Source organism: Eleginops maclovinus, chromosome 16 (genome assembly GCF_036324505.1).
Source record: "Eleginops maclovinus isolate JMC-PN-2008 ecotype Puerto Natales chromosome 16, JC_Emac_rtc_rv5, whole genome shotgun sequence".
In the NCBI taxonomy this organism is placed as follows: Eukaryota; Metazoa; Chordata; class Actinopteri; order Perciformes; family Eleginopidae; genus Eleginops; species Eleginops maclovinus.
The window spans coordinates 18262249-18277225 of record NC_086364.1 but is presented as its reverse complement, the minus strand read 5'-3'; the positions used below and the strand labels follow the sequence as shown (position 1 = coordinate 18277225).

Below are 14977 nucleotides of genomic sequence, written 5' to 3'. Positions count from 1 at the left end.
ATTCAGAGTTCTCACTCTCTCTGCCTTGTCTTTCTTACTCATGCTCATGTAATTCTACTGTTTTTTAACATACTTTTGTATCTCAGGCTCAGATTTACCATGCAGGATGTGAGCCCTGCTGTGCATAGACATTTTGCCGTTGGCAGCTTTATATCAATTATGTCTAGTGGGCTTTACTTGACAAAGCCCATTAACACACTCGGCAGGTAATTTCACCTTGTTTCTCCCTGCGAACAAACAGACGTGCCTGAATTGTGTGATCAGTAACCCTAAGAAATGATTTAAGAGATGTCAAATTTTGGGTCAATTGTCTCTTTAACCCATCAGCCTGAACCGTGGAAGTAATAACAGGTATATGCAGAGCACTCTCAAGTGTAAGAAACTTAAAATCAAAGCTGTCTTTTTCCTCAAAGGGTTCAACAAAGAGCCTTATTGTGCTGCCAGTCTCAGGTTGTGCCTTTCCATAAGTGCTGATGCTCTCTCGCCCTGCAGCCTTCTGATTGATGTGCCTTTGTTTCTATGCTTTGAGATAAAAAGAAAAGTACAGCATGAGTGATGAGGCCACAAGAAAACATCATAGCGATTTGTCCTCGGCACAGTGTTGTATGGTGATTAAATTGAGGTTCACAGAACTGTGCTAGCTCTGGATTTCTCGAGAACCAAAACTTGAAAATGGGACAAACTTGTTTTTCTATAGTGCCTGGGAACCATTATGTTATGGTACTCGAAACTGTAACTGTTTCCTTTAGACCTGTTAAAATCAGAATTGAGATTAATTCTATAAATTATTCTTATCACTTTCTGAAGCAAACGTGTCTGGACGAAGGGTTTTTATCCTGCTTCCTGTGTAAAAAAAACAGCTGTTCTGACCAGGGTGGGAATTTCACGGCGGCCATGACGGCCATGGCCTTCATTGCCCCTCGGTCTGGCCGTGATGCCCCGAATATAATTGTACGTCTACGGCCACCATGGCCGTTGTGCCCCGATACTGTTAAAATCTCGAAGTTGCTTTAAAAGTATCAGAGCGGTGGTCTGGGCTCTGAACTGCATTAGTCCTTGTAGCTTGGATTGGTTGCGTGCACCTCACATGTCATCATCGCATCATTCAATCATCATCGCAGCGTCTCGCTATAAGAATACAAGGAGGTCTCGTGTCTCCTTTTGTCCGTGAGTTTATTCACTTCTGAGACAGGTTACTGTCGTCCGGAACCACGGCCAAAACAACAAAGAAGTATGTTAATTATCACTCGCACACATATACCGTTAGCTCTCCCATAGCATTCCCCCGTCTCTCTCTCTCTCTAGGAACCTCCCTTCTCCTCACCCAGTGGCGTTTTTATATGTACAAAACTGGTGGGGCACGAACAACTTAGATATATAAAGGCTTTTTGTACCTTAATAGATGGAGTAAAGAGCGCTATCACAAAGCAACACTTAACAATAACAACAACCGTGATGCCTCAGCATGAAAACATCAGACTGTAGGAAAACACAGACACTCGTCACCGTGGTTACAATAGCAGTCGATCCATCGATACATAAACTATACTTCCGCTCACCAGAGCTCCAGTAGATGGTCAACTTCTTTCATTTTCTGTTTGTATTATTTAGCGCTGGTGATGTAGTCTAAGCTCTCGTCTCCTTGCATAACTACACTTTTCGCAACACAAACTTACAGCCAATCAGCTCTGACTCATGAGATGATGTTTCAGTGGGGCTGCGAGCGCTTTGCACCACTTGTGATTTATTTTTTGCCGTACACATTGAATGAAAAACTACTCTATTCAATGCGCAGTGTAGTGTAGTTTCCATGTCATTCATGTGTTTTTATTATCAGAAAGTTAAGTTGTTTATTTGTAAGCTCCAAATCCTAATTTTTCCCTAAATGGCCTTTGTGCCCTAAAAATTCTTGTGACACAATAGGCCAAAGGGCTTTGCCCCTAAAATGACGAAAAATTCCAAGCCTGGTTCTGACTGTCAGTGCATCCACTTCTCACTTTCTTTTGCTAACACACCAACGAGTGGCTTTGTAAGCACACACTTAATTTCATGTTTGTCAAATGTTGACAAGTGTTTTGTTTTTTTTTTAAATCAAATACTACATTTAAAAAAAATATATCAGCAGGAGAGATAAAGCCCTGTTAGCAGTTAGCCGTTAGCTGTTAGCAGCTAGTATTGAATGTATTTAAACTTTTCAGTAGCATGCACTCAAGCTCTGTTCAGCTAAAATGTTCATGGGCTGATGTAAATCAAATTATGTCCATGTTTTTATTTAGTTCAGAGTTGTTGGAAGGAGATGTTTTTACAGTAATATAAAATAGATGACAGAGAAGGAATTAGATCTGTCAAATTAAAAACAAATCAAACGGTTATAAAGGACATGCTATTGCAGGGGTATCGAGTTGGAATCTATTATTGATATTCACTACTCAATTTCTGATAATTTTTCTAGTCTTGTGACAGTCCGCCTCTTAAAAAAACTTTTGGACAGTGTAGTTGCCTTTTTAAATAAAACTGTGGTCAGTGCCTCTCAATATGTTACCTTATGGATCATTGTTTTTTTTTTTACAGATTTTCTCAAACAATACAGACAAAGGTTTAAATCAATTTTCCCTCAGATTCCCTAGCCACCCTAAAATTGTGATTTTCTGCAGCATAAGGACTTTGTTTACTGCAGTTTAAGAAAACAATGAGGTCCTCTTGTGATGTTGACAGCTTCCAGAATAGAAAACTGAAGAGAAAAATGAGGAGGGAAACACAAACAAGCTGCTGATTTTGCAATTCCGTCCCTCTAATGAAGTTAAAAACACCAACGCAGAAACGGCCCAAAATATTTGCCCCGGACGTTCTTTTCCTCATAAATACAATATATTTCCAATTTTCCTTTTTTAATGAACACTAAAATAATGAGCCCTACTTACTCTATATGCATAGGCACAGTCTTTCAACCTCAAAATAAGGAAGAGTGTTGTTTGTGCACTGTTATAGAACCTATTTTCACCATCAGATACTGCGCATCAAAGTGGCCCATCCACTATATCCGATCACAACCGAGTCAACATGAGTTTTCTCTCCTGCAGTTTCAAGTGGTCGATTAGCATGCCAGGCTCAGTTCCCTCTGGCAGGCTGGCTCCACACACGGTGACACATCATCTCTCTTCTGTGCCCATTTTATTCCCTGCACACTGTGAAGCCCTCCCTCCAGCAGCTTGCAGTAAACCCCTTGCCCCCGGCCTCAACCCCTCATATGTGTCCGGAAATCTGCGACAGCCAATGCCTTTCACTGTTGGGCATATTTAACCACTTCCTATTATGCTATATTTTAACGATATATTGTAGGGCAATATCTACCGTATTTTCCGGACTATAAGGCGCACTTAAAAGCCTTAAATTTTCTCAAAAAACAACAGTGCGTTTTATAATCCAGTGCGCCTTATATATGGATTACGGTAATTCTGGTTGTGCTTACTGACCTCGAAGTGATTTTGTGTGGTACACAGCTCTCACGGCGCTCTGTCAAAATGTTTTAGTACGACTTTGGTAAACTACAAATCCGCACCGCTTGCAGCATTAGGCTACGGCTACCGTAGTCAGGAGCGTCGTGGAGTTGCACCAAATGGCACCCGTCAAGAGACACGCTTACGACGTGGACTTCAAACTCGAGGCTATCAGTCACGCAGTAGAACATGGGAATAGAGCAGCTGGGAGAGAATTCAACATTAATGAATCAATGATACGTATTTTACGTGTTATAACTGAACTTATTACTGACTTATCTGACTGTTTTGTTTCTGTTATATAATTAATAATTATATAATATGTATCCGTTTTACGGCATGTAGAAAAGGAGTGTGTAGGAGAGCGACATGCGGGGTGGGCGTGTGTGTGCGGAAGAAGTAATTTTGGGAAAGTGAAGATGTTGCCAGGTTGGCTGCGTTGTCGGCGAAGACAATAAAAAAGGATTACTCCAGCTCCGCTGTTTCCCCCTCCTCTTTGCTCAGAGTGTCACATACCCAGCTGCTCTTCACTACGGTATAGAGCATAACAACGCTGGAGGTAACAACATTTCGCTTAATGCGCCTTATAGTCCGGTGCGCCTTATATATGAAAACATTTCAAAAATAGACCATTCATTGACAGTGCGCCTTATAATCCAGTGCGCCCTATAGTCCGGAAAATACGGTATACAAAACTTGTCTGTGAAGTGTTTTGCTCAAAATGCCAAACAGATCGCCCATTGCAGCATGCCTCATCCCCCTCTATTTCAGCCCTGTACCTGAAGTGCTTATTCTGTGACTGTCGCTTTAAATTTGAGCTGAGCTGAAGCTGGCCATGCCCCTTTGGAGCGCATGCAGCTCTCTGTCTAAAGAGAGAAGTTTCTAACGGAGAAACTCAGCTAAATGCTGCCGTGATTAAACCCCATATTATGTTCCAAACCACCTCAAGCATTATTTCTGAAACACTTCTCAGTGTTTACCTCTAGAACAGAGACATTATATGTATTATATATACAACAACTCTAAGTCCCTCCTGCAGACATCCTGCTGAATACACAGACACACAGAGGTGCGGCGGAGGGGATTCAAATCCTTCAACGTTGCCAGGAGTTCAATGTAAAGCAAGCCCACATTTCCGATATGACGTCATAACCGAAGCAAATCTAGATCAGCTCGTTTGTACCCCTGTTAGAGATGTGGGTAAGGAGGAAAAGAGAGAGGGTTGTATTTTCTGACTCTCCTTACACGCCGGGGACACATATTTATGTATAAAATACATCAAAAAGTTAATTTCGCATAATAGGGGACCTTTAAGAAGCAATGCAGTCTCCTTTGTTCTTCCTTTTTGCAGTCTTTCTCTTTTGCAATCCCACTTTATCTATCCTCTTTTAAGTCTGAGCAGGTCAAAAAAACATGGATATTTTTTTAGAACTCAATTTGTGTTTGCACAAAAAATTAATCCTACTCTAATTATTTTCCTGATATAGTTTATTGTGCCAACTCGAGGGTTGTTAAAAACACATTTAGTAACATTAAACTCTACAGAGTTTATAATCCCCCATTATTTTGGATATTGCCAGCGTGATATATGCTGAAACAACTCTGTAATTGTGTTTTTTAATATTTGAAGAGCAGCTCTGGATCATTGACACCATTAAGCATGCTCATGGGTCAGTTTAAGCTGCTCAGAGGCATCGACTACATTTGTTATGTTCATCACAGTTAAGCAAAATATCCCCATTATGCCACGGTAACGCTCTTTTATGTGTCTTTAATAGTTTTTGCGGAATAATTGAGCTTTAAATCACAGAGGCAGAGGCTGTATTAGGTGTTGTCTACACAGACTTGGTAGTGGGCTTAATTCATTGTTAGTTGTGGTGTTTTCACAGGATTTGTTGATAATGATAGAAAGATAAAATAATGCCAGCCTTATCCTTTAATCTTGTGTGTGTGTGTGTGCATCTGTGAAGGAGATAAAAAGAGAATGAGAGATAGAGCTGTTTGTGCCTGCTTGTTAATGCATACTGTACAGTATATGTGTGTGTGTGCTTGTGCGTCACAGTATGTGTGTACTCCCATTTCCACACTCCTGGCGCCTTAATGCACTTTAATCCCTTTAGTCTTCCCTTAAAGTTTGCTCAGATTTGCATATATCCAATTAAACCTCTGAACAGCAGCAGCTTCAGTGGATCTGTGAGGAGTGGAGTCACTACTTCCGCACTCAGTCACTGTAATACATCTGCTCTCACATTAATGCACGTCAGCTTGAGAGGCTGTAAAGGCTATAATTTAAACTTAAAAGCTCACACATACCAGTGAGATGCACATTATTCATTGTATACACATCCTACTTTAATGGCGCTAATTGATCAAATATCTGCAAAATGTGTGACATTCCAATCAGACTCTCACAGGCTCTGTTTAATGCTAGCAATATTAGCATGCTAACACACTAAGGAAGGATGTTTAGCATGGTATTCATTATACCTATTTAAAATTAGCATTTGAGCATTGCCAATTTGTATTCAGGTCAAAAGTTGGTGTGGAATATCCATAGTATTGGTATCTTTTTCCTGATCGTATATGTGCTATATCACTAATTCAATGTTTTTTTTAATATATCTTCTTCGGACTCTTCGTCTGACATTTAGAAATGTATGAGTCTCCCTTATGTAAAGCACTTAGTATATTATACATATTATATTATGTATAATGACCTTACTTTGCTAAATCCCTGGCAGCTAGACTGTATTTAATCCACCTGGCTGCACAAAATCTGGAGAACAGAAATACAGTTCAAGTTGATAACACTTTTGTTTGTGTAAGCGCTGAATTGCATAGGTGTTCAACTTTTGACTGATGAAACCGCAGCGCTAAGCACCGTCTGCTGACACGCTCTTGCTCATTATCCCATCTGCTGTACGGGAACTGGCCGCTATGCCTTTTTCCACAAGGCTGCAGTGCTGACTGAACATGTTCACTGTCCAAAGAATGATCGATACGCTCTTATTTTTTGCAGGTATTTGGATGCTGGGTTGTGAAAGATTTGGTTTCTGAGCCAGGTAGCGAGAGTTTCAGCATGGTTTAAGTCATAGGTCTAGGATTACTGCTGCAAAAACACTTTCATTAAGTGGTGGGTGCAGTTTGACAACAATAAAAGCTTTCATGTTTTCCAAAATAGAGGACAGTCTTTTCTTTACTTCTATACAAAGGGAATCATTTCTGTAGGCTTTCATTGCTACTGGTACGCTTTCTTTATATGAAGCTGTGTTTCCTATTCAAATAGAAGCCTTGGCAGTGCTCTTTTTTTCATACAAGCTCTATTGATTGTATAACATCCAGTCAAATTTCTATTGAGAAGAATTTGTGGTTTGTTGGCCTTGTTAATGTAACAGTTAAACCAAAATGCAGCTATAAACTCAGGCTAAATGTATTCCATGTTTATTGCTTCTCTTGTCAAAGTCACAAAGTCTTAAAATGACTATTTGGTTCCATGATAAACGGTATATAACAAGCATAAATAACTACTGTCACTCATTTGTTTGCTGAACATAATTTTAAACCTCAATTAGCTTTAGCATTTCGGCTTCTTTATCTTGGGTTTTATAACCTAAAGGAGGCTAACACCAAATGCTGAAAGAGGCACTTTAAGGCGACCAACATTTGAATATTAACTTTTTATGGACCGAAAATGGACTGTAAAGAGCATTTTAACCCAAACTGGAAAATACAGTGGGAGCAACCTGTCAATCACAAGGTAGCTACACCCGGAAGCTTACACTGTGTTATCGTCTATTTCACTCTAGGGGTCATAATATAATTATTTTTAATTGAAAAAGACTTAAAACATAGCAATTGAAAGCATACCCTCATTAGGAAAATGAAAAAAATAAACAAGGGAGAAGTAGGTTCATTTTATCATAGACTTCTATACAGTCTGACTTATTTTGGCAATCATTGGAGTCACTTCGGTTAGATACAAGTTAATTGGCATTAGTGTGATAATACCTCCTCCTAAGAACTCCTTTCCATTTCTAAATCAACCACACCTCCGTGCTGCATAATCAGTAAAGTCCTTAAAGTATATCAATTCAAGCGTGTGTTTTTGCTCATGTAGTAGTCGTGATATTGTACTGTAAACACGTTTTACAAACTACCTTTTGTCAAATGATCTTGGCATCGAGTAAACTGCATTAAGTACAGATCTGCACATCCACTTACTCCTTTTCTGCTGTTTTTGTTCTGTGTTGGGGCTGTTAAGAACGGCCGAAGTTTGACAAAGCAACACTTTCTCCTGTAATGAAAACAGACACACTTGATTGCGTTTTTCTCTAACAAACCGCTACCTTGATCTCAACTGAAAGCCGAGCGCTCTGAAGCTTCACTGTACTTTGTCATAGCAGACAACAAATTTATATCTCCCGTCTTCCCTGGTTTTGGTACCAGAGGCTGTCGTCTGTTTTTTTGAATTTATGCCTTATTTCTTCAGGCAGCAGATGCTTTATCCTGGCTGATCAAGCCTGTCTGGTCCTCTGCACGGAACAGAAAAGGGCACGCTATTTCAACACTCGCTTACATTTCAGTTTATAAGTATTACACACACGTCTGAAGAATACTCAGCTAGATTATCACACACATGGCCTTGCTGTTATCAATCGCTGTGACAAAAATGACTGCTATCATGCTTTACATCAACTCTGACATTTTTATTTGATTATCCAAATTCTGAGTGTGGAAATTATATTCTGGGCCCAAAAAACAGGAGTGTCTGGTTTTTGTTCATTTATCCAGTCAACCCTATTCAAACGCAAAGTGTGCGACCTCCACCACCAAAGGGGAGAACGAAATTCCCAAAACACAAGGGCATGGTCAACATGATTACAGAGAGCATGTATTATTTATAAATGATTGTTTGCATTAAGTTCTGCACTTGAAGCAGTGCAAATATTTTCAATTGCCAGTTTGTGGCGGCATGTGGGAGTGTTTGTTTGAAATCCAATTGTGGATCTACATTTAACCAAAAGCCAGACAACGTTTCCTTGGGAATTACACCCAAGGAAATACTTATTCACCGTACCAATAAGGCACTTCTGGTACTGAAGGGCAGGATACATGGTTCCAATTCATCGAATGTTTCATTTCAAATATCCAAATGTTATTAAAAACACAGTGAGAACATCATACACACTGAAATAACAGGGGGAATCTCTAACAAACATATAGATAAATAGATTTAAACACTTTAATGTGGTGTGCACTGTGCAACTGTAATGATAGATAGAATCCGAGGATGAAACCCTCTTTATTAGTCACATACATGCACACAGCAGAGCACACACAGTGAAATTGGTCCTCTGCATTTAACCCATCCTAGTACTAGGAGGCAGCTATTGTGCAGCGCCCGGGGAGCAATGGGGAGGGGGGATTGGAGGTGTCCTAGGAGGTGAACTGGGACCTCTCCAAGTAGCAGTCCACTTTCCATATTTCAAGTCTGTTCTGGGACTTGAACCAGCGACCCTACGATTCCCAGTCCAAGCCCCTACTGACTGAGCCACTGCTGGACTGTAATGGAGGTGTAATGTATGTCCACCACGCTATTTTTTGTTGGCAGGCTAACCTTTGCTAAATGAGAGCTAAACGTAAAGTAAAGCTGAGGTTTATTGGAATGTCATTAGCTTTTCTGGGTCATAACACAAAGTATTGTACAGACTAAGAACTTGGACTGATGGTGAAGAAGATTTAGAGTCATGGGGATAAAAGTTAGTATATTCGTTCTCTGGGAGACATGAAGGTGTGCACCAAATGACCAACAATCCATCCAAATAGAAGTCGAAATATGTGTAAGAAATGTCCATGGTGGAAAAAAAACGTTGAGTTCCCTTAAATCAACAGGATTCATTCTCTGGCGACCATGGATGAAATTTCATGTCAATCCCATATTTGCTGACATATTCAGTCTATTAATGGTAAACCGATCAACCAACAGACATTGTCATCCATAGATATGGCAAAAAATAAAGGCACTGTTGTTTGGACTCCTCAAGCATTTATGCAGAGCGTACTTGTCACAGCCTTGTGACAAAAGTGGAAGCGCACAAATGATGTTTGAACGCCACCATCCCTCTGCATCCATCATGACGTGTGGTTACATGAACACACTGCATGCCTCGGTGTGTTTGTAGCGCCAAAACAAGTTTTCCCTGAAATTGGGACAACTCTCTGAGGCGAGACATCATTGATGAAATATTGTTTGGTGATATGGTTCGCATGTTGGACTGATAACTCTGACATGCTTCACAACGCAACTGGGCTCTTTTATTTGTTCTGTCTTCAACTCTCTAACTGTCCCTTCTCCTGATAAAACTCAACCACCCTCACTCTCGCTTACCCTCAGAAATTGCAGCTTCAAAAGGTCAGACACCTGATCGGTTGTTTGTGTCTCACTGGATTGTTGTGATTTGATGCTTGAAGTTTTGTTTACAGTCCTTTTTTGCTGAATTCTCTGTAATCGCTGTAATGGCTATTGAAAATCTCTCAGGGAGCCTTTTCTCTATCCTTTTACCCCCTTAAGGTTTTTGTGCTTCATCTGGTATGTGGGTGATTGTTGTTGTATTCCACTGTGCACACCGTTTTGCTCAGTTTGAGGCTAACATGGCATCCTGACCTGTCTGCAGGTTTTTGGGCGTCCCTCCTGGAAGAGGTAGCTGCCCTCTCACAGGACCTCTGCCCTTTGACCTCATCTACACCGACTACCACGGCTTGCAGCAGATGAAGCAGCACATGGGTCTGTCTCTGAGGAAGCACAAGTTAGTCCAATGCTTTCTTTCTGTCTTTATATGTGGGTGTCTTTTTCACTTTGTACCGCTATTTGAATGAACATGTATTGCTTTATTCTTCACTATATCCTTATTGACTGATGTGACATGCTGGTACACTGGGATTGTACCTGCACTGCATCAGCAAAAATCTCCCTTAGGGCATTTAAACAGTAATGAATCAACAAGGCGCAGGCTTAATCACAACCTCTGCTCTTTAAATGCATCACACAGGGAAGGTTGGAGTCGTTTTTCTGCCTAAAATATACGAGTTCGCACTGAACACTTTTACATTTACGTGCTAAATTGCATGGTTCTGAGTGATAACAAGCTCCTTTTCTTTCTGTAATTTCAATGTTTTTGTTCCAGCTTGGCAGCACTGGAGCAGTCGCAGTGTGAAAGCAAATTCTTTGTTTCTCTTTATCCAAACAAAAGAGAAAACATGCAAACACTTTTTCAATGCAAACTGAAACTCTGAAGGAATTATATTTCTGAGAGAGTGGGAGAAAACAGTGATAGAAGTGTGATAATGTGATAACCAGAAGGGCAATGGGAGATCGCAGACCTCCGCCACGCCTGTTTTATAAGTGCTAAATAATGCGCATACACACCCTGTGATTTGGAACCGCTCCAAACTGGAATGGTTTTGTCCTTGGCCAATGCTTATGGCAAGTTAAATGAAAATTGGGCCGGTGGTTTTTCTGAAATGTTGCTGAAAAAGAGACAAAACATACCAAACTGAAAACATAACCTATTTGGCAAAAGGTAATCGTGGCGGTGCTTGCTGTTAGCGTTTATTTCACATTTTACTCTGAATGCATCAATGGAGAAGGTTGCCGTCTTGAATTAATAACTAATTTCAAAATTCATCCTTCATTTGGTTCCTCAAAGACGAGGTTGGCCGGCATTTAAAACTTCTGCTGATTCCAATCAGCATCAGTCCAAGGTCAGCTGATCGACCGACGCTCCTCAGCTGTCACCGAATGAAAGACCAATACTTTAATTTCCCCTCCTGCCATGACACTGATTAGAGAGGCAAGGCATTGAAAAATCTCCGATTGGATTACATTAATTGATTTATTTACTTCCCAGTGTGAATATATTCACTGCTGACAAAGTGCTGATGTAATGTTCTTCTTCTGTCGTTAGTAAATGCTTAATGTCTCCTGTGAGTTCTCAGTTTGAGTTTGATCCAGAAGCAAAACACGACATACTTTAAGAGGACCTATTCCCTATTGAGGAGTTGCCTCACATTGTCTGAAAGTATGTTATGCATTTCTTAGTGTATGTGAAGGGGCTCACACAGGGTAAGAGAGTTAAGCATGTGCATAAATTCTCTAAAATGGTTTTCACTCAACTTGGTCTCTTGTGTCATGATCTCGTTAAAAGTGCTCTGTGATGGCTGTGAAACAAAGCTGGGTTTTAAGTCTCAGATGTGTCACCTTAAGGTTTGTGTAACCTGTAGTCAATGAGGGGCGACTGGCAGTGGACATGGATATCCATCACCACTGACAGCTTTACAAAATAAAGCTCTGAGGGCTGAGATTAACTTTCACAGCTTGAAACAAGCCAAATATTTGACATGGCTGTCCTGTCATTGACAGATAAGGCATATATGTAGACTGACATCTTCAGACCAAATCACAAAGGTCAATTGATCCAAGTCTCAGGGATGTAACGCCTGGTGACCGATGACTTGGTCTACCTGGTGTGAAGGGCCAATCACAGTACAGTAGTACCAGCACATAAGCGTGGGACACAGAATACAAGTGGGGAAAATGTAATGTATGACAAACATGTAAGTGTATTAGGAGTTAGTTTATTCAACTTTTGCTAGATCCTATCAAAAGGATGGCAAATATCTTTCTACACAAGTTAAGCTTTAAGTGTAATTTCATTGTTCTTTTACCTAAAATAAACAGTTCAATAATGACAAGATAGCAACTTTGAAAGTTTTACTGCATCTGCAACCACCCTGGTTGTTTAGGGAAATGCCTGATCAAGTGTTCTTCTTTACAGTCATCCTCACAGACAAGCCCCATAGATTACTTGCCAGCATAAACTTGGGCTACTAGATATCTGTCCAAACAGAGGGGACAGGATGCATCTGCAAATAAAACATGACCTTGCAGATTCCTCTGGTTCCCAAGCAGAGGAATGCATAATGTTCTAGGTGAAATATCCCAAGCTGGGTGGAATTATTTTTCACTTTGTTGCTGTTTATCTCACTCAATGGGGGACTATATTACTTGAAAGGGAGAGGAATCTGTGATCTAATTTTAGCGAAGCCCGTTTTCTTATTTTGTCCCAGGTGCCACATCCGTGTGATTGACACCTTCGGCACGGAGCCTGCTTATAACCACGAGGAGTACGCCATCCTGCACGGCTTCAGGACAAACTGGGGCTACTGGAACCTTCACGGCCAGCAGTACATGACCATGTTCCGTATGTGGGCTTTCATTTCTCTAACTCTGCTTATTTCAAAGACGTGAAGTGTTTTGATCTGTGCAGGTGTTTGTCTGTGTTTATGTGACCGAGAGGGCGAGCAGATTGTGAGTTTATAAAGTCCTCAGACCTGAACAGGCGAGGCTTTGGGCCAAAACGGTTCAGAGAACTCGTTCGGAGCTGCCGAGCCTGAACAGATGCTAGAGGCTCTGACTAAGCACCACCGGCCATACACACATCAGAATGTACAGAAGCATTCATGGTACATTTATGGTTAAATTTGTGAAAGAAGAAGCCTTCAGGTGTTTGTTTCTGATTAATTCGGCATTAATCGACAGCCGCACTGTTTCCAGATGACTCGCTGTTATCACAAAGGCCGGCTCTGTTTGAGACGTCAGCTTTCATCTCGGGTTTGCAAATTGACTGGAAACACTGTTTTGTTTTCCTTTCCACTTGACATCTCCCTGCCGTAGTGTGTGCTACACTTCAGTGGTATTTTTTCCTATCCTAAAAGTTGTAAAGCGTGTCACATCAAAGCTGCAATCCAAAACTCTTGAAGGTTAAAACTTTTTCAAAGATGACAGAGAAAAATGGCTTTTCACAAATCCTAAATCCTTTTTTCGTCCCCCAAATTTACGATTGCATGTTTTGCTTTATTGTTGGTATGCAGATCTCTTGGTTTAATCACACTTGTTTTAGGTCATACATTTTGATGGTAACTTTGTGTTGCCAACTGATTTGTTTGTCCTTGGCAGCCCACACTCCTGATAACTCTTTTATGGGTTTTGTGGCGGAGGAGCTGAATGAGACAGAGAAGCAGAACATTCAGCGGAACAAGGTTAACAATATGGCTGTTGTGTACGGCAAGGAAGCCAACATGTGGAAGGTTAGTATCACACAGTGACGCGTGAAAGAACTGACAACAAATACAGTGCATGTTTGTAGCATGTTTGTTATTTCTGAGAGGAGACAGTTTCCAAGATACAGACTGAAGAACCTCTGATCTAGGGAGGCTGTGGCTCAGTGGGTTAGGGCGCTGATCTTCGGATCAGGGGATCACTGGTTCTATCCGCCGCTGCAGAAACCCCAAATTGCTCCTGTGGTGATTCCCTACAGTATTGAGTGTATGTAAGTCACTGTGGATGAAAGTGTCTAACAAGGGAAATGTTATTCTTTTTTAATACAATGTTCCTTTGTAATAGAATTTTAGTTTGTCAGACTTCGACACGCAGGAACCAATGATGCTGCTGGGACTTTTTTCTAAAATACTGACTTTAGTTTATGACTTATTGCCTTCAATGGTTGATTCCAGAGGTTGATGGTTGTTCCGACTGCCGAAGCGTTTTGGATTAATAACGACACTTAACAAGCAACAGCGTTTTATTTTCTGCGTCTCTGTGAGTGAAGGTGGTTGTTTACAACATGATTTCAGAATTCCCTTTTTCCTGATGTACTGTAATTTGTTATTTGTAATTTGCTAAATTAAAAAATGATTTTACTCTATGTTGCGTGGCAATGAATAACTACAAATCGATTTAAAGGGTGCACAGAAAACACCCAACATGATGCTTTAAAAGAGACCATTTTATGCTTTTTAGGGTTTTCCCTGTAGTGTGCTATATAGGTTTCTGTGCATGCAAATGGTCTTCAAAGGATAAAATCCCAAAGTTGCCAACAGAGGGAGTTTCTCTCCCACAAACTCCACCCCCTGCCTAAAACAACTTGATTTGACTAATTTGTTTACTTCCAACAAATAGTGACATCCCTATGTTACACTCCTGCTTTAATTTACTAACACTACGTGATAGACTAAGAGGCGGGACATCTCTAATCGATTGACCGATCACAACAGAGCCATCCAGCTAACCTATCAGAGCACACTGGGCGCTGGTTTCAGACAGACAGGTGCTGCAGCAACGGCAGCATGAGAAAAATAGAGAGCTTTTTGAAGATGAAAGCATGTAAACATGTCACAGTAGAGACACAAAATACAAATATGAAACCTGAAAATTAGCATAACATGGCCCCTTAAAGTGTGATGCCATCTTGTGAAACTATGACTATCGGCCTGTTAAAGAAAAGCACCAGGACACTTCACAACTCCTTTTCCTAATACTTGTATACCTCTTCAGATGTCCTCTTACCACCTTTCAGTATAGCTGACTAAGCCTCTGTAACGAGTGCTAAAAGCTTTTCAAGAGACAGCGTGTCCCAGTTCTC

General features: G+C 40.7%; 1 protein-coding gene across 1 annotated transcript in view; it reads left to right on the top strand.

Annotated features, from left to right (window-relative positions):
• LOC134878772 (alpha-1,6-mannosylglycoprotein 6-beta-N-acetylglucosaminyltransferase B-like) overlaps window positions 1-14977 on the top strand; it is a 61184-nt gene that overhangs the window by 32979 nt on the left and 13228 nt on the right. Inside the window, exons 9-11 of the mRNA XM_063904985.1 lie at window positions 10172-10303; window positions 12624-12757; window positions 13513-13643. Coding sequence (XP_063761055.1) covers window positions 10172-10303; window positions 12624-12757; window positions 13513-13643 — 397 coding nt within the window. The remainder of the gene's footprint in view (window positions 1-10171; window positions 10304-12623; window positions 12758-13512; window positions 13644-14977) is intronic.